At 39.4% G+C, this 22552-nt stretch overlaps 2 protein-coding genes across 2 annotated transcripts; both read right to left on the bottom strand.

The window, feature by feature from the left end:
• Positions 1–13031: 13031 nt before the first annotated feature.
• LOC121502911 (uncharacterized) lies at positions 13032–18341 on the bottom strand. The gene is made up of 2 exons (XM_070284374.1): positions 17754–18341; positions 13032–17699 (listed from the first exon to the last, which is right to left on the bottom strand). The coding sequence occupies exons 1-2, from the start codon at positions 18339–18341 to the stop codon at positions 13032–13034; spliced, it is 5256 nt and encodes a 1751-aa protein (XP_070140475.1).
• A 2822-nt stretch (positions 18342–21163) lies between these two features.
• LOC121502912 (myb/SANT-like DNA-binding domain-containing protein 1) lies at positions 21164–21961 on the bottom strand. The gene is made up of 4 exons (XM_041777037.1): positions 21937–21961; positions 21668–21881; positions 21474–21601; positions 21164–21414 (listed from the first exon to the last, which is right to left on the bottom strand). The coding sequence occupies exons 1-4, from the start codon at positions 21959–21961 to the stop codon at positions 21164–21166; spliced, it is 618 nt and encodes a 205-aa protein (XP_041632971.1).
• Between the last annotated feature and the right edge of the window lie 591 nt (positions 21962–22552).

The following is a 22552-nucleotide window of genomic DNA, read 5'->3' as shown; positions in this document are numbered from 1 at the left end:
GATAAAACCTCTTGTCTAAAGTCATTTCGGTAGTACTAATTGAAATATATAAAAACTTCCTAATTACAACTAACCAATGATTTGTTTTTGATTTTCAAAGTAGCGTACGTTCGCGACCGTGAGTATTTTTTTATTATTTATTTGTACTTATTTTTATAAATATTCTTAGATGGTTAAGACAGGTGACAAACGTGACAGATGACAAACGTACCCGGTATATCAACAAAATTAAAAACGACCCATAAAAATTAAAAGAATTGCGTGAAAATGCAGCTGAAAGAATGAAAAAACGTCGCTCGGCATTGGCGAACAAGAAAAATATAACGGCTCTTAAACAAATGCAAGAAAAGAGCGACAAAGGCTGAAAGATTATTGAGAAAAAAATAAAAGAAAATAAAAAAGAAAAAGAAGAACATAAAGAGTATAGTTGTAAACAAACATTGAGAAAGGCCATAAAAAAGGCAGAAAAAGCTTTGCCGTCCAATTTAAATAAAAAATTGAAATTATTAAAGCATTGTTTAATAAGTATGTCAAGCCAGAAAATGTAAACAAGAAGACTGATACGAAAGCTAACTTGGATTGGGAAACAAAACAAAAATCTATTTCAGATATTTACTTGCGTGTGGATGTAAGTGTTCAGTCGGGAGCCAAGAAGGACACAATTATTGTTGATGGCCAAATAGCGTTATATTCTGCTAACCGTAGCAGAAGCTTATGAAACGTACAAAAATGAGGTAATTGGAGAAGGCGTAAGCCGGACAACATTTTCGAAAATCGACCTAAAGATGTCCAACTCTCGACTAAAATGCCTCATAACATGTGTGTATGCATCTATCATGCCAACTTTAATTTTTTAATAAATGGTTGCGCAACACTTATGTATATATTATATCCAATTAACAAAAAAATTCCCTTTCTTTATATAGTCACATACCAGCGAGTATATTTGCAGTCTGTTAGTAAATGCGTGCAAAGAGTTTGGAATAGAGAAAATGAAGTGGACAACATTAACCACTGATAATATGAAGGCTTCGAAATTGCTTTTGGGAAATTGAAATCATGTTCCGTGCCTGGCCCATTAGAGCTGGGAAAAAATCGATGTCAACATCGATTAAATCGATTCTTTCTTTTTGGTCGATGCATCGATTCGGTTTAGAAAGAATCGATTAATCGACAAGTTCCATGCTTTGCGCTATCTGTGCGTTTCAGCTAGCTCAACAGAAGCAGAGCGAGTATTTAGTAAGGCTGGATGTATTATAACCGATAGACGTTTCGCTTTAAAACCCAAAACTTTAAATAAGCTCGTTTTTGCCAACAAAAACCAGTGGCTAGTCTAGAATTTTTATATATATTTTCATTTTTATAATTTGAAAATATTTTCTTTTGTTTTTTGTGATCTCATTGAATTGATCTCATTTAATTTAATTTAATTTTTCTGGAAATAACCAGTAAATAATTGATTTTGATTTTTTGTTTTTATAATATGAAAATATTTTGTTTCTTATTTTATGAACCTTTATTTAAAATATTTTTATTTAAACTAGGTTACTTTATTTAAAATAAAGGCTTTGAATAATTTTTTTTTAATAAATAATTTTATTTAAAATAAAGATTCATAAAATAAGAAACAAAATATTTTCTTAAAAAAAAAATCAAAATCAATTAATCACTGGTTATGGCCAGAAAAATTTATTTGATTTATTATGAATACATTTTGGCTTTATTGTTTAAGAATGATTATGTAAATAAATTAAAGTTTTGGTTTTTTCTGAATTTATTTCAAGTAAAAAATAAAAAAGGTTTGTTTTCGATTTAATCGATTTTATTTTCAAAAAAATCGAAAAAAATCGATTCTCTGAGAATCGATTTTTTCCCAGCTCTATGGCCCATACCATACATTTAATAGTAGACGAGGCAGTACAAACTATGGCATCGTATTCAAATACACTTGATAAAGTAAAGCGTATCGTGACGTATTTCAAACACAGTCCCGCAGCAATGGATAAATTACGGAAATATCCGGAAGGGCGTATAAAAACCGTGATACAAAGTGTGAGCACCCCATGGAACTCGTGTGTGGATATGTTAAGGTCATTTGTAGACCTTGCTCAGAAGGTGGCAATGGTTCTCATCGATCGATCAAGTACGGCTAAGACTCCTGAAATGCTTACCACCACTGAATTGAACATACATACATATGTCGTGACTTCTGTAAAACTTTAAAACCATTTAAAGATGTTACTGAAAAAATTAGTGGCGAAAGTTATGTAACAGTCAGCTTGGTGATTCCTTAATTACTAATGGAAAAACTGCACACCTCAACAGTTATCTCGGCGGAAGGACAAACTACAAAGGAATTACTAATTAAACTTTCGGAATATCGCTTAAGGGGGTCTTCTCATTGGGCAACTTTTTTTTTCGATTTTTTTTTTGTATTTATTTATAGCTTGGGATGTTGTGTATATGTCCCCAAAAGGATTTTTAGAAATTCGAAATACTTTAGAAGATACACCCTTTTTTGTGAAGCAAATTCTTCGCAAAATGAGCTTTTTTCAAACTTCAAACGCGTTTATCTCGAAACCACGTTTTTCGAACTGGCGGCCATGATATCTCCAGTTCAACTCAACCAATTTTCATGAAACAAAGTGGAATCGACGCAGAATTGTCACCATTCTCGGGTGACGGTACAGATTTAAAAAAAAAAAATTGTTATATTTTTTTTTTACACTAAACTACAAAAAAAAGCCCGAAATCAAAATTTTTTTTTTTAATGTCCGCCATTTTGTTTAAAAAATTTTTTTAAAAAAATGAAATGACATCTATTCTGATTATAACGCTCTGGAGACCCTGAATCGTGGCCGCCAGGACGACACCTTTTTTTTTCGACCACCAAGTTTGAAGTCTCATTACTCTTTGAACAACCCTCGTATCGAGGCAAGAACAACTTTTTTAGTTACTTTGAACATTTTTGAATACAATAAATAAAAAAAGTTTTCAGTTATTCTTTGCGTTTTCAAATAAGAATTTTTTTAAAAAGGGTCCAAAAAACGGTTTTGAATGAGAAGACCCCCCTTAAATCCACTACTTGACAACGAAACATTAGTAAAATCATGTTTGTTGGACCCTCGGTTTAAGAAAATGTACTTAAATTCACCTTTGTGCCTCAACGCCGTTGAGGAGGCAACACACGACATTGTTATGGAAACACATGTTATTTTAAACACAGTTACCTAGTAAAATATTTGCAAATAATTGACCCGTTTATCTAAAAGAATACTAAAACAAACATTGCCAATACCAAATAATATACTCATTAACTTGTGTGCTTATTTTTCAGATGTCATTTAATCTTGGAGAGGGGAGTCCTCAAGCAGTTAACGAAAGCTTTTCTGAAGCGCATAATCGCTCAGTCAACAAAACCAAATACATGAAAACAAGGTCGAAAAAGAATTGCAACTTTTTCTGGGCTTGCCGCATTCGGGCTGGGATACCGATCCCTTAAAGTATCCCTGCAGTACTGGAGGTGGTGATTGGCCTTGCGTAGTTGGTTACTTCGTCGGTTACTATATGGGTACTTACTATACTGACCCTACGGTAAACGAGCTGCGAACCAGCTACTAGATGGATTCTACATGGGTACTTACTTTGGTGACCCTAGGGTTATCGAACGCTGAACCACCTAAAAGAAACATGTATGCACACGAAAGCATAAACGAAAATTCATAATAAAAAAAAAAAGCATCGCCTTTGTTTCTGATATTTTGAGCAAAAGGCCAAAGTAAAAGTTGAAAACAAAACTTCGATTACAGTTAGTTCTGTTTATGTTGCGCCGTTCTTTCGCTGAAACGCATTTGTGTTTGCAGGTTGTCAAAGTTATTCTAAGCATTGCAGTTGAGTGGAGAGAAGCGGAGCAAACGCAAATTAATTGGTTCAGCATCGCTAAACCAAGGGCTGGAGCTCCCGGCCAAGTGTGACCGACGCTCCCGGAGAAATTTGCCATTAGAGTGTGGCCATATCCTCAGCCAGTGTGGCCCTTTACGCATGATTATGGACCGCGCGCCCTTTCTGTTTGAATTTAAATCGGGTTCCTTCGTTTTCCAACTTTTATTTAGTTCATTTCTCTCCTTATTTTCTAATCTCTTTTAATTGTATTATTCATGGTTTTTCTGGTTTTGTGTTGTTTACTTTATGTTGACTTCATTTTGATTCTCTTACATATACTCCTTATTTCTAGTCTCTTATTGCTATACTTCACGTTTCTCTGGTTTTTATTGCTCTACATTATATCTATTTAATATCTGTGCGCGACACAATATATTGTACCATCCTTTTTTCTGCTTTGAATGCGTACAAATGTCGCGTGCGTCACTATGGAAATGCCCATATGCCAACTCCGAAACTCGTGAAACTCCAATTTTTATTTTGTCGAATGCCTGCTATTCGTGTTGGTTCCACAGAAATTTCTCATCCGCTTTAAGTAACTTTCTCAACAACTCTGTTGTATCTGCCAAATCTGACAAGAACCCTCCCACGTACGTCACCAGGCCTAAGAAAGAGAGTTCCTATTTGTTCTTTGGTGGCCTGAATGCCATAATTACTTCTACTTTCTCTGGATCAGCAGAAATACCTGTGTCAGATACTATATTCCCGAGGAACTAAAGTGGCTGTGTTTTCCATGCGCATTTATCTTGGTTTAGAAATATATTGTTTTCCTTGAACATAACTTTGCCATATCCAGCATTTTATCGTGTTCCTCCAATGAACTCCCGAAGACAATTACATCATTTATATAATTTAATGCATTCGGGCATTTCGCTTATCGTTCCTTCAGCAGTTTGTGAAATATCCCAGCGGCTGAGTTAACACCGCAGAGTAGACGCTTTTATCTATACAGTCCTTGTGGTGTTATAAATGTAGGAATTTCTCAGCTATTTGGATGCAATTCCTAGTTTTGATACGCACTCTTCAAATCCAGTCAAGAAAAGTACTTAGCGTCCTTAAGCTTTGTTAAAAACGACTCAAATTATGGTAATGGACAATTTTCCCGTTGATTTGCTTTATTCGCTTGACGCATATCAATGCACAGCCATATATTCCCATCACCTTTTGAATGCGATAACTATTGAAGAAATCCATTCACTTGGTCCGTGTACTGGCTCTATTATATCGAGATAAACCCGATTCTAGCTCTTCTTTTACCTTGTCTTCAATGGCGACTGGAATGCGTCGCTTTGAGGGCTTCACGGGCCTTACATGTGGATCAATTGACAGACGAATAAATACATTATTCCACTTAGGAAAAGGTTCCAACTTTTCGACTCTATTTATAGATATGCCTCAATCTCAACACGTTGAGTTTTATGCCTGTTTCGCGACCAAGTCGAAGTACATATTCACACATATATGAATGCGGAAACCTTTAAATTTATGTTTTTAACCTAAAATGCCTACAATTTTGTTAATTATTACAAAAAAAAAAAATTTAATTAATATTACAGCGCAAGAACCTTGTCACCGAAAGCATATTATTTTTCCTAATTTTCTAATATTTTTTCAGTTCAAAAAACCAGCGAAATGATATAGAAATAAAATTCTCATTGTGAGACCACTTTGAGTTTCGCGCTCTAATGAACTGGCTAATACACTTTTCAATTACAATTTTCTTCATTAAACCCGTATTTTGTTATCGAGTATCTGGTATTTTTATGTAGATCTATTGATTTTCGCGCCAATGAAGTAGCTAATGCATTAGAGTGTCATATAGTAAAAAACGATTGCTCTCGAAGGTAAACATCGAAAAGCGACTTTTGTTTGCCCAGAATCACCAGGAGAAGCCAGTGGACTTCTGGAGTAATGTAATCTTTTGCGACATAACCAAAATGATGTTGTACTATGTATATGACGGCCCTTCCCGAGTCTGGCGAAAACCATTAACAGCTTTACAGCCCCAAATCATTATTCCGACTGTTAAGTTTGGAACACTTTCTATAATGGCGTGGGGCTGTATTTCAAGCAAAGGAGTGGGGAAATTGGCTTTCATCGAAACAAAAATGGATTGCAAGCAGTATCTGGACATTTTGAAAGACAATCTGCAGAGCAGTGCTGCAAAATTTGGATTTATTGAAGAAAACAAGCCGAAATTCAAATTTTACCAAGATAACGACCTTAAGCACAAGGCGAATTTTGTAAGACTGTGGCTGTTAAACAATTGCCAAAAAGTGCTGGACACACCTGCCCAAAGTCCAGACTTAAACCCAATAGAAAATGTTTTGGCAATTTAAAAGAAGAAAGTGGCAAAACGAAGCCCAAAAAATAAGAATGACCTAAAAAAAAGTCATACTAGAGGAATGGGAGAAGATTCCGGAGACTTTGGACATGCAGAAACTGGTAAATTCGATGAAAACGCGATTGCAGGACGTTCTGGCTGCCAAAGGGGGCCATTCTAAATATTAAAGTATTTAAATATTAAAAAATTAGATAAGTTTAGTTTAAGTTTGTTTTTATTTTTTTTTTAAGACAGTTACTAAATGAAATGTTGCTATTTTTTCTCATTAGTTAATATTTACTTGCCCACATAATCAAAATATAATTTTTAAAATATTAAAAAACGCTGATTAATTCCTTTTTTTGCATGCAAACATAAAAAACCAAAAAATTTTTCTTTGTCATAACACTTAGTTGACATACTGTATTTGATTTTGGTAGGTGCATCGCAAAAGTGTGTTTTTCCACGTCTATAAATTTTCAATATGTGGTGCACAGAAAAAGGACCCAATGCCGAAAAGCTGCAGAAATTGTTCCAGAGTTTTTTGGAAAAATTACAAACACAAAAAATTTTCGATAATTAAACATCAATCTGGATGGCCTAATTAAGAGGAGTCCATTTTGTTAAAACACACTCATTACAAATCAAATCAAATAGAGGAAAGTGCTAATCGGGGCCGTCCTAAACTCTATTTTGAGGAGGCTTCAACAAGAAGAAAGCGACGACGTATAGGTCTGGTGAGCAAAATAGATGAGTCCGCTGTCAAAATCAAAATTTCCTGGAATCCATGGAAGTTATTTCGCCTCTATGACGAAACACCAATATATATTTATAAGGAACTTCGGAAATAGTAAAATAACCTTTGAATTCTTTTCCAGTTATCAAAGAGTGCTAAGTTCCAAAAAAAATGAGATACCCTGATGGTCTTTATTTAGACGAATCTCATGCGGAGGTCGAACAGAATTTGAAAATTACGCGTTGGAAACAGCTAATTGCCTAATTAAGGCATATCCATTAGAGCTGGAAAAAAATCGATTTTTTTCGATTTTTTAGAAAATAAAATCGATTAAATCAAAAACAAAACTTTTTTATTTTTTACATTAAATAAATTCAAAGAAAACCAAACTTACTTAAACTTTTAAATAAAATTATTTATTTTAAATAAAATGATTTCAACCCTTTATTTTAAATAAAGTAACTTATTTCAAATAAAGTTATTTAAAAAAAATGTTCATAAAATAAGAAACAAAATATGTTCATAATATAAAAATAAAAAATCAAAATCCATTATTTACTGGTTATGGCCAGAAAAATTAAATTAAATTAAATGAGATCACAAAAAACAAAAGAAAATATTTTCAAATTATAAAAATGTAAATAAATTCCAAAATTCGACTAGCCACATTAAAAAATTTTACAAACCTTCCGTCTAAGGGGTTTATGTCCGGCGTTACGTGGAGTCTCTCCAAATATTGCCTCAGACTATAAAAGCATCAGATTTCGGTGTCTTTATTGTTTTCCATTTTGTTTTTTTTCCATGAAAGTGAAAAACGGATTTTTTTTCCTTGGTTTCTTGTGTTGGCGGATCGTTTTCTGAATCAGAGTTTAAATTTAAAGTCGTTGGGTGGCTGGATATCTCGTTTTGAAAATGTTCAACTGCTGAGTCAGCAGAGACGGCAGTGCGAAAGCCCTCCTTCTTGAATCGGGGATCTACTAATGTTGCGATTTTGGAAACAGGCCTTTGTTAATACGGAAACAAGCGCATATTTATTTGTTGCAATTTATAATTGCTCGTCTCGACACCATCCAAAGTCTTGAACGATTGAATCATGTTGCTAAGACGATGGTGGAGATCAGCCCATACCGGTATAATTAGCGATATTGTCGCATAACTGCTTCCTGAAATCCTGTTGGTAGCGTCATCAAACGGCTCAAATAATTGCTCAAGGTCGTACAAAACAGAAACTTCTGCTGTTAAAGGTGGAGGAGCCTTTTTTGTACCAAATAGGACACGGAAAATGGCGTCTTTTATCTTAAGAATTCTGCTCACCATTTTATAACAGCAGTTCCACCTGGTAGGAACTTCTTGGGTAAGGCTATAAGCGGTATCATTTTCCTGGTCTGATTTTAGCTTAGCATACGCTATCGAGCTGCTCCAAAATATCCAACAATGCGCTTACATTTTGCGATAATCGGCTTTATCTTGCTTAATTGATGGGTGTCCTGCATGATGAGATTGAGAGTGTGCGCATAACAAGGCATGTGCTGTTTTTCCAGAATAGTGCAGGCCTTGATCATGGATTCTGCGTTATCTGTCACAATGGCAGATACCTTACTGGCCACACCCCACTTAGTCAAAACAGTCAAAAAAAAGCTGGCGATGTTTTCACTGGTCTGATCAAAGTCGGTTTGTAACTTGCTTGTTGATAAAACCGCGCTCTTTATCTGAAAGTCATCCGTCAGAAAATGGCATGTGACAGTTCAGTTTCGGAGGAAGCGGCAGAGGAAATAAAAAAAATTGTAGATTTCAGAACAGTCGGAAGGTGTCACCAAAGACAATAGAGTTATAAGATAAGTAACGCCATACGATTTTTTTGCACACGATTTTTTTGTGCTGGCTCCAGGCTCTCTTAGATTTTGTTCAAAAGACAGCGAAGAGAGCGCTCTAGAGCCAGCCGTTCTCTTGTACGCATTCAGCGACGCCGCCGGATGTTTGTGTGCAAACGGGCCTCAGAAGGCCAATTTCGCTAATAAATTTATTTTTTATTTAAACATCTCTTTAATTTTATATACTTATTGATTTATAAATGAATTTTTTATAATGTATGAATCATAATAATATATTGTTAATTTATTAGTCAATTGAATTAGATAATTGTAAATACATACATACATATGTAATTAGTATGTAATATGTAATTTAAGAACGCGATTGTCGTGGCCATCAAAAATGAAGCCCCATATTGCAAAACAAATGTATGGGCGTAAGGCATCTTGTTAATTGTATTGTCTTTGGTGTCACGCACTTTAACAAACACTGACGTCATGAACACACTATTATTGCGTTATTTTAGTTATGCCCATATGATACACTAATGCAGTTTTCATTAATTAGCTACTTCATTAGAACCTTGAAAGAGACCACTATATGTGTAATTTGGCTTGGATTTTGCTTGGATTATTTTGGTAACACGACTACGGTCACACCGACCGTAAAAGGTAAAGCCAAGTACTCTGACGAGAAAAACCCGCTGTCCCAATTAGACAGCGGAATCGCTGTTTATTTCGCTACCGAGCTAGTGTGACCAAAAAAAATTAAGGAAAATCTTGAAATGCCATGAAAATGTACTTTTTATGGCGTTTAAGGATTTTCTTTGGTCACACTGGACAGCTGTTTGTAAACAAATATTAAAAAAAAATATTAATAATTATGGCATTAAAATGTCGTTTGTGGGTTAAATTCCATATTATGGGCTTCCCCTTGACAGCCCCTATCAATGCCACCTTTTTCCTTCAACTTTCCCTCCATTAGGGGTGTCTAAATAAATCAAATGAATTATTTAGACAGCGCGATATCAGCTGTTTACTATCTTGATCTGGCAACGCCATTCATTTCATTTCCCAGGCTTCATTTTCGTCGTCAGAGTACCGGAAAAAACGACGTGGCTAAAATTTTTTTATATGGAGTTTGGCCGCTGTCTAAATTTATAAGGCGGATTTTTCTCGTCAGAGTACTAGGCTTAAACAAAAAAACGGCCGCCATACGCGGCGTATTACTATGAATTTCTGAATTCCTCGTCGAAGTATTCTTGCATAAATAAATGCAGAATCCTTTAAATTTGTGTTTTTAACCTATGATGCTTCCAATTTTTATACCCTTGCAGGGTATTATAATTTCAGTCAGAAGTTTGCAACGCAGTGAAGGAGACGTTACCGACCCTATAAAGTATATATATTCTTGATCAGCATCAACAGCCGAGTCGATCTAGCCATGTCCGTCTGTCCGTCTGTCCGTTTCTACGCAAACTAGTCCCTCAGTTTTAAAGCTATCTGAATGAAACTTTGCATATAGACTTCTATATACTCTTACTGCTATATATGTCGGAACGGGCCGGATCGGACGACTATATCATATAGCTGCCATACAAATGTTCGATAAATTTTTAGAAAAAAAATTATAACTTGGCTGTTTTTCAACATTTTTGCATTTTTTAGATATGGCTATTTTATATTCAGGCCTGCTCCGGTAATCGTAAAATTTTTTCGATTTCGTTTTGGGCGAAAACGAACCGTTTTCGTTTTTAGCTGCTCCGGTTTTCGGCAAATTTCTCCTATCGGATGTTTCGTTTTCTCATCGTTTCTCACTGCTCAAGCAACTAACTTGTATTGTTGGTAATAAGCAAACAACGTAAAGTACTGCCTATTATATTTACAATTGCCCTTTTTCTAAGCCAGAAAAAGGCAAAAAATGGTAGAATTAAGCAAATCCAGGCACCTAAGATGCTGCCACACTTTTCACAGTTTTAATTCCGGTGGTCTCAAATAATTATTTGGTTAATTTGGACTATTTAAGTAGTACAATTAAATAGCATTATTTATAAACAACCATTTTGGCGGTCCTTTAAAGTTATTAATGTATTCATTTATATTTTATAAGTATTTTAAACTGGATGTTTCGTTCCACCAACAATATGGCAACCTTGGCGATAACTTTTTGCGGTGAACCTATCGACCTATCGCCAAAACGAGAAAACTGGTTGAACACGGCAAAAATTTTGTTGTCAAATATGAGGTGGGGTCAGAAATAAATTTTTTTAAAAATAACTACGTGCCAGAATGATCTTGTGGTAGTGTGGAATAAACATCAATAGACCACTGAGTAAACTATTTTTTTCCTTTTGTAAATAGGATCTGATTTCATATAAAAAAAGCCATTTACTTTTCATTCCGGCCAGAAAAAGGTGCCCGTTTTTCAAATCGAAAAAATCTTTCGTTTTCGATTACCGGAGCACCAATTTCTCGTTTTCAAAAATGAAAACGAAAAAATCTTGCCGTTTTCGATTACCGGAGCAGGCCTGATTATTTCAGAATTTCGATAAAAATTTCATGAAAATCGGACGACTATATCTTATAGCTGCCATAGGAACGATCGGGAAATTAATAGGAAAAAAATTATAACTTCGTTGTTTTGCAGCGTATTTTCATCTACTCTGAGATATAAGCTTATTTTATTATTCTAAAATTTTTGGTATAAATTTCATAAAAATCGGACAACTATATCATATAGCTGCCATAGAAACAATGTACATAGATCTACAGAAAATGTAAAACTGGGAATGTAAAACTGTAACTGTCTAACTGTAAACATAATAAGTATAGGTAAAATGTAGTGAAATAATATCTGCAAGGGTATACAAACTTCGGCGTGCCGAAGTTAGCTTCCTTTCTTGTTTTAATTAAAACAAAAAAAAAATCTTTAATTAATTTTGCAGAGCAAGAACCTTGCCATCGCAAAACATATTATTTTTCCTAATTTTCTAATATTTTTTCAGTTTAAAAACCAGCGAAATGATATAAAAATAAAATTCTCATTGTGAGACCATACTGTCAATGAGCTGGCTAATACATTTTTCAAATGTCCTTCAAATTATGTCCGTCAAATTAGCGTCGGTGAGTTAAGCCTAGTACTCTGACGAGAAAAACCCGTTGTCTAAATTAGACAGCGGAATCGCTGTTTATTTTGCTACCGAGGTAGTGTGACCAAAAAAAATTAAGGAAAATCCTGAAATGCCATGAAAATGTACTTTTTATGGCGTTTAAGGATTTTTTTTGGTCACACTGGACAGCTGTTTGTAAACAAATATTCAAAAAAAATATTAAAAATATTAATAAATATTGCATTAAAATGTATTTTGTGGGTTAAATTCCATATTATGGGCTTCCCCTTGACAGCCCCTATCAATGCCACATTTTTCCTTCAACTTTCCCTCCATTAGGGGTGTCTAAATAAATCAAATGAATTATTTAGACAGCGCGATATCAGCTGTTTACTATCTTGATCTGGCAACGCCATTCAATTTTCGCAGGCTTCATTTTCGTCGTCAAAGTACCGAAAAAAACGACGTGTCTAAAAGTTCTTCTTCTTTTTTTTTCGACACCGTTTTTTTTATATGGAGTTTGGCCGCTGTCTAAATTTATACAGCGGTTTTTTCTCGTCAGAGTACTAGGCTTTAGCGTCGAAATGGAACGGTGGGAAATGTAACACGGAGGAGGTTTTTTTATTTTTTAATTATTTCGTTATTAAGGCACTAATTCGAACTCAATAAAGTACCTACATGTTAAGAATTAAATTTACTATTGATTTATTTTGGGTTTGGGCAGTGTTGAGCTATTGAGCTTTTTCAATAGCTGTCGAATTGTCCAATTTCCTTTTGACCCAAAAAATACGCACTTGTTTTAAAACGTTATAAATTAAATGCAATATTTATTAAGCCACGAAGTTTTCTATCAATTATCAGCGCAGGCCAGCCGAATTGCCGCTGCGGATATTTATGACCCGAAATGGTCCGAAACTGGTTATAGGCAAATATTTAAGCTGATCGTTTTCAGGCGTAGGTGAAGACAAACGAAGACGAACTGACAAAAGAATTTCTGCTGCAGTTAGCGGACGGCCAAGGGCAGCTATGCAAATAGAGCGAGAGAGTGATAAAGTTTATGTTATGCAGAAGGCAGGAGGAGAGGTAAAGCTTTGCTACGCAGAGCAAATTTATTGTTGTTGTTTAGCCGCTGGGTCATCAGGTGCGGGCTGCATAACCAGACATTCTCCCCCCGTTGGAAGACAAGGGCTTTCAACTTCATCCTGCTTCGGCAGCACACACAGCTTAGCAACTGCGCGATTGATGAGGCCAGTGGCGGTCTTCAGCACAGCGACTCGAGCCACATTGTCGGATCCAGCGACGAGGTTGACCACTCGAGCTAGTGGCCACTTGAGGGAGGGCAGGTTTTCGTCCTTAACCAGAACGACATCACCGAGTTGAACATCCGTCTTCTGTGTGCGCCACTTGGAGCGCTGCTGAAGGAGCGTCAGGTACTCCTGTTTCCAGCGGGACCAGAACAGTTGCTGGTAAAACGAAATTTTCTGCCAGCGATCCAACCGATTGAGGTTCAAATTAGTGTAGTCAGGCTCAGGAAACAAGGACAGAGGAGCAGTACCCAAGAAGTGCGCCGGTGTCAACACATCAAGATCGCCAGGGTGTTCTGAAAGTGAGACTAAAGGACGAGAATTAATGATTGCCGCGATGTGGCAAACGAGAGTGCGCAGGTCATCAGCGGGCAGTATCGCAGGTCCAACAGATCGGTAGAAGTGGTACTTCGCAGTCTTCACAGCCGCCTCCCATAGACCTCCAAAGTGGGGTGAGCGAGGAGGAATAAATCGCCATTCGATACTGTCAGTCAAGCAGAATTCATCTATTGCGGTTTGGTGGCTGGCATTCAGGAACAATCGCTTTAGATCAGCCAACTCGTTCTTAGCGCCTACAAAATTAGTCGCGTTGTCCGACCATATGCGGGCAGGCTTGCCACGAATCAATATAAAGCGCCTCAATGCGCTAAGAAACGCTGAAGTGGAGAGATCCTGGACCAGCTCGAGGTGAACAGCCTTTGTGGAAAAGCAGATAAAAATGCAGACGTAGCACTTGATGGGTGCCTTATTCCGAACTTCCGACTTGTGATAGAAAGGGCCACAAAAATCCAGTCCAGTCACCTGGAAGGCGTAAGATGCGCTGACGCGGTCCTCCGGAAGATCCGCCATAATGTGGCCAGCAACATGTGGCTTGGCCCGAAAACAAATTATGCATTTGCTCACAGCACTCGCAACCGTCTTGCGGCCACCAATTGGCCAAAACTGCTGCCGGATTGAAGCGAGCAGGGAGCGAGGTCCAGAGTGTAGGTTGCGCCGATGAAAATGCAGGATTATTGCGCGGGTTACAGGATGCTGACGAGGTAATATCAGTGGATGGCGTGCCTCATAGTCCAGAGCAGAGTTTTTCAGTCGACCGCCAACACGTAAAAGCCCAAGTTCGTCGATAATGGGCGAGAGCGATGCGATGGAGCTGGAGGCCTTTATTGGCCGTCCTCGAAGCAGGCAATGATACTCGTCATTAAGATGAACCCTCTGAATGGAGCGAATGAGCATTTGGGTGCCACAGCGAACATGTTCCGAAGTGAGACCTGGTTGCCTGATACGATGGCGAAACTTGTAGATGTAGCCGAAGACATGCTTTAATTTTTCCCACGAGTTGAAGAATTTGCAGTACAAGGATACATCAGCAGCTGCCGAGATGCCAACCAAAGCAATCTTTTTAAGGTCAGGAAGAGTCTTCACTGCAAGGCAGGACTCTGGCCATTGAGATTTTTCCTTTTGAAGATAGTCAGGTCCATGAGCCCATAGGTTAGAAGCTACCAGTTCACTGGGAAGAGCACCTCTTGACAGGATATCTGCTGGATTGCAGCTCGTAGGGACGTAGCGCCATTCCATTCCAATTGTAATAGACTGAATTAAAGAGATTCGGTTAGCAGTAAATATTTGAAAACGTGACGACTCATCTCTAATCCAGGACAAAACAACTGCAGAATCCGACCAGCAGTAGTAGGAGCACGAGAATAGCCCCATTTGTTGTACTTCTTGAATGAGTTGAGCCAGCAGCACGGCAGCAGACAACTCCAGCTTAGGGACCGTGAGAGTCTTCAGTGGCGCCACACGAGATTTAGCGTAGAGGAGATGGGCAATCCTTCGGTCATCCTCCATGGACACGACGTAAATGCAGCCTCCGTATGCGTCAATACTGGCATCACTGAATCCGTGGACTTCGATCACGTTGTTTGGGTTCAGTGCTAGTCGAGGAAACTGGAGCTTTTGCGTCTCACAAATATTGGCCGACAAACTTAGCCACGATGAATTAAGCGCTGCAGGCAAGCTTTCGTCCCAGTCGAGTCTCTCTCTCCAGATCTTCTGTAAAAATATTTTGGCTTTAGTAATTACAGGACAAATAAGACCTAGAGGATCATAAAAGCAAGCGATCGTAGACAAGACTGAGCGCTTGGTTGGTTTGGCAATAATTTTCATTGGCGATGTGGAGAACAGCAAAACGTCCGACGACGAATCCCAAGCAAGTCCAAGCGTTTTTGTAATGTCGCTGCCATCGTCGAACTTCAAGAATGAATCCCTTTCGGCCTCTGGGATTTGCTGCAGCAACACAGGATCGTTTGAGCACCATTTTCTCAACTTGAAATTGCCCCTTTCGAGAAGTCCAGTGGTCTGCCGCATGATCTCCAAGACGTCTTGTGTCGAGTTGCCTCCTGTGATGAGATCATCCACGTAGAAGTCTCGCAAAAGTATTTTGGCGCCAAGGGGAAACGATGCCTTCTCATCTTCTGCCAACTGATGCATGGCTCGAACTGACAGAAACGAGGCAGGTTTAGTTCCATAGGTGACAGTGTCCAGCCTATAAACACGAATTTCCTCTTGCCGTGAATCACGCCACAAAATGCACTGCAAGTAACTATCCGGCTCAGCAATCCGAACGCATCTATACATTTTGCAAATATCGCCGGTTAGGGCGACAGGAAATGTGCGAAACTGCAACAATGTGTTGAACAATCTCGGCTGCAAGGTGGGCCCTGCCATGAGCAACTCATTCAATGAGTATCCAGACGATGATTTGGCAGACCCATCAAAGACAACACGCAGCTTCGTAGTTGTGCTATCCTCTTTAATGACGCAGTGATGCGGCAAATAAAACTTGCATAAATTCCGTGAGTCTAAATCCACAAGAGACATATGATTCAGATCGAGGTACTCACGAATAAATGCCGAGTACTGAGCTTTGAGATGAGGATGACGATCCAGTTTGTTCTCCAGGTTAACGAAACGACGATAAGCTTGTTGATATGAATCTCCCAGGATTTCAACACTATGCTTGGTTGGCAGGCGAACCGAGTATTCTCCTGACGGCAGCCGAGTAAAGTTGGCGTTGAAATGAGCTTCACAATCGAGTTCCTCTTTGGTACGTTGAGATCCAGACTCTCCAACATTTTCAACTTCCCAAAACTTCCGCACAACGCTCTCCAGACGAGCGTCATCTCCGACTAACGTCCCTGCAGTAGCTTGGACCGCCAAGGCCGCTGACTGGCGTGGCGCTGATCCTCCGCCAGTGACAACCCATCCCAATCGAGTTTTTTGCAACAACGGGAGCCCATCAGACAACTTAATTTGGCCAACGCATAGCAGCTCAAAGAATAGACTTGCTCCAATTAATAAGTCAATTCTTTGTGATCTGAAGAACTGTGGATCGGCCAGGCGAATGTTGGAAGGTATGTTCCAGTCCTCTGGGCTGACGGTGAAGCTAGGCTGGTCGTCCGTGATGGCAGGCGCAACCAAAGCCGAGATACTGGAGACGAAATCTGAAGCTTGAGACTTTAGAGTAATATTTACCGAAAAACCATCCGAGCAAAATTTAGAGTCTCCAAGTCCAGATACAGTGGCCGTGGATTTGACTTTCGGCAACTGAAGCGAGTGTGCGAGGCGAGAAGTAATGATATGCAACTGAGATCCCGAGTCGAGCAAGGCGCGGCAAGGAACCCACGAACCAGAGCGATTTTGCACACTGATGACTGCAGTGGCAAGCAAAACACAATCCGTATCAAGATTCTGAGCGACTAAAGCAGCGGATTGCGATGACGACGAAGCGAGCGAGAAGTTTGACGATACATTTGGAACAGCATTTGACGACGATGGCACGTTAGGTGGAGCAGGTTGTGGGGGCGCTGTTACAGGCGGTGCGGGAAAGTGTAGAAGGCTATGATGCTTTGATCCACATGCTCGACAGGAGCCCGAACTACAATTCCTCAATTGATGTCCAGATTTGAGGCAGTTTAGGCATAAGGCTAGCCGTTTAGCTTCACGCAGACGAGCTTGAGGAGAAAGGCTGGAGAATTGAGCGCAATTATAAATGCCATGATTTGCACCCTGGCACATAACGCACAATCTGGTCGAGGCTGTGATGCTAGTGGCGACAAACGAACTTCTCCCATGACTACTGAACCTCCTGGGCCTTGAAGCTTGCGAATTGCCACCATTGGATAAAGCAGCATGCTCCACATTCTCCAGTTTCTGGCATCGCTTCTCCAGAAATTTAGTAAATTCTGCGCAGGTGGGTATTTTGTCCAGAGAGGCAGACTCTTCCCATTTAGCCTGGGTAGTCGGGTCAACTTTTTGCAGCAGCGTATGAACAAGAATGCAACCAGCGATCTCCTCCAAGGTTCCCAAACTCTGAAGCGCTCGAAGATTGGCATTGAGCTTATCGGAGAGCTCACGCAGCTTCACAGCTGATGCACTTTCCACCTTTGACAAACCAAAAATATCTGTTATGTGAGCCTGAAAAATAAGGCGTTTATTATTGAAGCGATTGTCAAGTAATTCCAGCGCTACTCCATAGTTAGAGTCAGTGATCTCCAGCGAACGAACGGCATCTAAAGCTGGACCTTTCAGGCATGATTTCAGGTGCTGCAGCTTCTCAATTGGAGCCAGATCACTATTCCTATCAATAATTGTCAGGAACATTGAAATAAAATCGGCATACTCAGTGTAGCCGCCGCTGAAGGTTGGCAACTTAAGCTCAGGAAGGCACGATCTTCTTGGAGCAGGCGCAGCGGCCTCCATGGCCACCTCTGGATGCATGGTTGAACACGGAACTCCTTGGAATTTGCGCTTTCCCAGCTCTTGCAGCACCACCGATCTCATGGAGAACACCAAATCCTCGAAGTCGTCCCGCGCTTTGCTGCCAATTTCCTCATAATCGAGTTCCTCCAACGAATCATGAGCCAATGAGAAAGAGGCTTCGGTTTTATTTATAAGCTCAAGTTTCAGGGTGAGCTCCTCCTCAGGAACGGCCTTAACCCTATCGGCAGTAAGGCCAGAAGCAATTTTTTGAGCATGGGCAGCTATCGCGTTTGCCCTACGCTTAAAGAGCGTAACTCGATTGGGCGGCGAAAACTGAGGAGTTTCTGGGGTCGACATTTTATTTTATTAGCTCACAATATAAACTGCAGCCAACAGTTTGACATGCACTGCAGATTTTTCTTTGTACCGCAATGATGCCCGCACACAAGCGAAAGTATTTTGTCAGAGTTACTGCACAAAATAAGCGGGAAGCGAATTCGAATAGCTGTTACCGACGGCAAATGAACAGCAAGCAGGAGAACGAGAGCAAAGAGTACACGCAAAAGTACCGGTGCATATATGTGTATGTATGTATGTACGTTTGCCTAGCGCGGCGCGGCAAAGTACAGCCACAAGCAATGCACTAAACGAAATTGTTTACGCGCTTGGCACAATTATTAAACCGAAATGTTTAATGTTTTTACTAGCCAAGATCACGTCGGGGTCACCAAATGTTGAGCTATTGAGCTTTTTCAATAGCTGTCGAATTGTCCAATTTCCTTTTGACCCAAAAAATACGCACTTGTTTTAAAACGTTATAAATTAAATGCAATATTTATTAAGCCACGAAGTTTTCTATCAATTATCAGCGCAGGCCAGCCGAATTGCCGCTGCGGATATTTATGACCCGAAATGGTCCGAAACAGGTTATAGGCAAATATTTAAGCTGATCGTTTTCAGGCGTAGGTGAAGACAAACGAAGACGAACTGACAAAAGAATTTCTGCTGCAGTTAGCGGACGGCCAAGGGCAGCTATGCAAATAGAGCGAGAGAGTGATAAAGTTTATGTTATGCAGAAGGCAGGAGGAGAGGTAAAGCTTTGCTACGCAGAGCAAATTTATTGTTGTTGTTTAGCCGCTGGGTCATCAGGTGCGGGCTGCATAACCAGACAGGCAGTTTTGAGCAACGCTGGTACCTAAATTTTCTATTGGAAAAATCAAGTCCCCACCTTTTTTAAGATTTCGCACCCGGTAAGCCAGGTTTTGGGGCACATATTCAAGTATAATCCCAGAAAGTTTCATTAAAATCCTAACGACAGTTTTTGAGCAAATCGCTCAACAGTGGCCAAACCTATGGTTCCCCTCCAAACAAAAACCGGCAGCAAAAGTTTAAGGTCGCCAAGCTTAGCTCTCAGAGGATGTACCACTATAACTGGCTTATGGGCATATTGGGGAGCGAAAATAGAATATTTGGTGAAAATTTTATTAAAAACAAAACGACAGATTTTGAGAAAATCGCTTTACAGTTTTCCATTCAAAATGGCTGTTATACTGTCTTCCCACACAGCGCATTTGTGAGGAACGTTTGGGATTTTTCACAAATGTGAAACTCGTGTTCCCACACAGCATTAAAGCGCATTTAGCATCCGAACAGCTGATCGATCAGCTGTGACTCATGAAAACGTAAACAAAGGCTGTCGAATTGGCTGTAGCAAAAATTAATATGGAGAAGTTAGCAACTATTTTGGCTGTTGTACAGCAGCAAAATCTTAGATTGCGACAGGTTTTCATGTCGCTAAATGTAAATGACGACGACGACTTGGAAGCTCTCCTTGAAGTCCTTTACTCTACCAAAGAGCAAATGCCACGAAGCGTGTGGATGGTGGTAGGTGCTACCAAAATTTAATTAAATACAGATTAAATATGATTTGTATATTAAATAGAAGCGATTCGGAACATTTTGGGAGAAGGATATACCGGAAAACAGCGATGAGTTCTTTAAAGAGAGCTTTCGGATGGAGAAGCGTACCTTTTCCTTTTTGGTGGATCGCCTAGAAGTTCTCCGAAAGAAGGATACCAACTGGCGAACTGCAATTCCTTTGGAGAAGAGGATTGCTATCGCCTTGTACACCTTGGGATCATCGTCGTAGTACCGTTCCATTGGAAGGCTATTCGGTGTGGCACAAAACAGTGTGTGCAAAATCCTCCATGAATTTTGCCGGGCTGTCATTGCCGAGTTTGCCGGTGAATTCATGTCCCCTGACTATTTAACTCTCGAAAAAGTTGAGGAGTGTGTCAGGGGGTTTGAACAAATTGGATTTCGCCAATGTCTAGGAGCAATTGGTAATAAATCAATTCATTAATCAGTTCACGTACATATATAAAATATATATATCTATATTCTAGATGGTTGTCATATCGAAATAAAACCATCGGCAGCAGATGCAGTCGATCATCACAACTATAAAGGTTGGTACTCAATCGTACTATTCGCTCTTGTGGATTACAGGCAAGTTACCTGCTCTTTAGATGTTTCATAATCTGCTAATTGTATATTAACTATAGGTACAGATTCACCTATGTAAACATCGGCTCTGCAGGGCGTTGCAACGACTCGACTATTTTTCAAAAGTCTAGCCTTGCAAGGAAATTGGGGTCGTCTACATTAATTTGGGAAAAATCAAAGGAAATTTGTGGCGTACAAGTTCCGCTGCTGCTTATTGGAGACTCGGCTTTCCGATTTTCCCAAACGCTGATGAAACCATACCCATTTTCGACGACCGCGAGCATAGAAGAGCGCACATTTAATTACAATTTGTCCAAAGCTAGACGAGTTGTTGAAAATGCTTTTGGGCATTTAAAGGCCAGATTTCGATTTGTTGGAAAGGGACTTGACAGCCACTACAAAAACAATAATGCAATTGTTCTAACCTGTTGTATTTTGCATAACATTTTAAATGAGCACAACAGCGTTATTAATGATAATTGGCAACTGGCTGTCAGTGACCTTCCAGAACAACCCAACCGAACGAATATGTCTGCAGATTTTAGCCAACCTGCTGAAAAAGTTAGAGCAGCAATTGCTCAATATTGCCTTAATGGTAACAAAAATGTGTAAATAAATTATGGTTTTATTAATATTTATTTGGATTTTTTATTAATTATTCTATTTAATGTTTTTTACTGCTTGGACTCCCTCAGAAATCGGAGAAGTTCCGACTGGAACTTCTCCTGGCTGTCCGCCATTCTTTGCAGAATTTCCGTCTGCGTTTTCTGCTCCTCCAGCCTCTCTCGAGCAATCTCGACCAGCTCGCTTTTCTGGTCTACTTTCGCTCTTTTTGCTGGAGGCAAACTGCCGGAACGTCGACTTCCGCTCATACTTGTCTCCTCCACGTCCTCCAGATATTCCTCTGTAAAATACTCCGTCGTATCTGCAATAAAAACATTTTAATTATTGAATGTACAAAAAAATATCTGGGAGGGAACATACTCTCGTTGTCCACCGTATCCTGCTCCATATTGTGGACACGGAACGATCCGAGGAACGAGTGCAGCGCCTCAAAATGCTGCCACGCAGATGGAGCTCCACCACTTGGCCCCATTTTGTGTTTTTCCTGCCTGCAAATAAGAATAATTTCGAGGAATAACACAATTAATGTAATGTGTTCTGGTACTCATACTTACTTGTACTTCTTCGTCATGTTATCCACCTTCGTTTTGATGTCCTTCCATGACACATCATTCCCAGCCTCCATCAAGGTCTGGGCCATCTCCATGTATATATGGGAGTTCTTGCGAGATCCTCGCAACTGCTCCATGTTCTCCTGCCATACATCGATGAGCAGGCACTCCATTTGCAGGGTCCACCTCAGCTTCCCACCGGCGGTTCTAGTATCATCTGCAAAATTAAAAACAATTATTAATATTAAAATGTAAACAACCTGTTGATATACAACCTGTTGCTTTGGCGCCTTCCATTTTTCATTTGTTCCTCGCCAAGTTTGTTTACATTTTCGTGGTGAATGGTCAAATTAAGAAGAAGAATCAGAGTTGCACCGAAGAACTATCGCCTAACTATCGGCAAACAAACCGTGGTTAGATTCTAATGCTGAACTAACGCCGGGCCATTTGGGAAAATTCGGAACGGCAAAACCTTATGGAGCATTTGTTCAACGGATGCTAAATGCGCTTTAACGCTGTGTGGGAAGACCCTATTAGGAAGGCGCGAACTTCGGAACTGGAACCCGTCGTGAGCCAGTAGTTCAGCGCGCCAGAACCGAACTAACTTTTAATAAATCGATTAATCCCCGCCAAAAAATATTTCCATTGACAATTTGAACAATTGTGTTAATTATGAATGCCCAATAAACGACATTGTCATTCTAAGCAATTTGGTAGGTGTTTTATCAAATTCTGTTCAGTCGTTCAGGAGAAAACGTCAATTTTTCATTTATTTACTTTTATGTAAGCAAAGTAAATCACCGATCGCCAAACGTGAGACGTCACACAACCCATGTTTCTCACCAATTGAATGCGCCAACCATGTTTTCGACGCTAACTTTTAATTAA

This window comes from Drosophila kikkawai, chromosome 2R, assembly GCF_030179895.1.
Source record: "Drosophila kikkawai strain 14028-0561.14 chromosome 2R, DkikHiC1v2, whole genome shotgun sequence".
Taxonomy (NCBI): Eukaryota; Metazoa; Arthropoda; class Insecta; order Diptera; family Drosophilidae; genus Drosophila; species Drosophila kikkawai.
Note: the sequence above shows the minus strand (reverse complement) of the source record. Positions and strands in the feature narration are given on the sequence as shown.

Bases quoted from the DNA above. Each gene is read 5' to 3' on its own strand.
- LOC121502912 (XM_041777037.1), bottom strand. From the start codon at position 21,961: ATGGAAGGCGCCAAAGCAACAGGTT. The intron at 21,882-21,936 runs GTATATCAACAG...TTAATTTTGCAG, and splicing joins AGGCGCCAAAGCAACAGGTT to ATGATACTAGAACCGCCGGT. The intron at 21,602-21,667 runs GTAAGTATGAGT...TCTTATTTGCAG, and splicing joins AACATGACGAAGAAGTACAA to GCAGGAAAAACACAAAATGG.
- LOC121502911 (XM_070284374.1), bottom strand. From the start codon at position 18,341: ATGTCGACCCCAGAAACTCCTCAGTTTTCGCCGCCCAATCGAGTTACG. The intron at 17,700-17,753 runs GTAGCGCTGGAA...CTTATTTTTCAG, and splicing joins TCACTGACTCTAACTATGGA to GCTCACATAACAGATATTTT.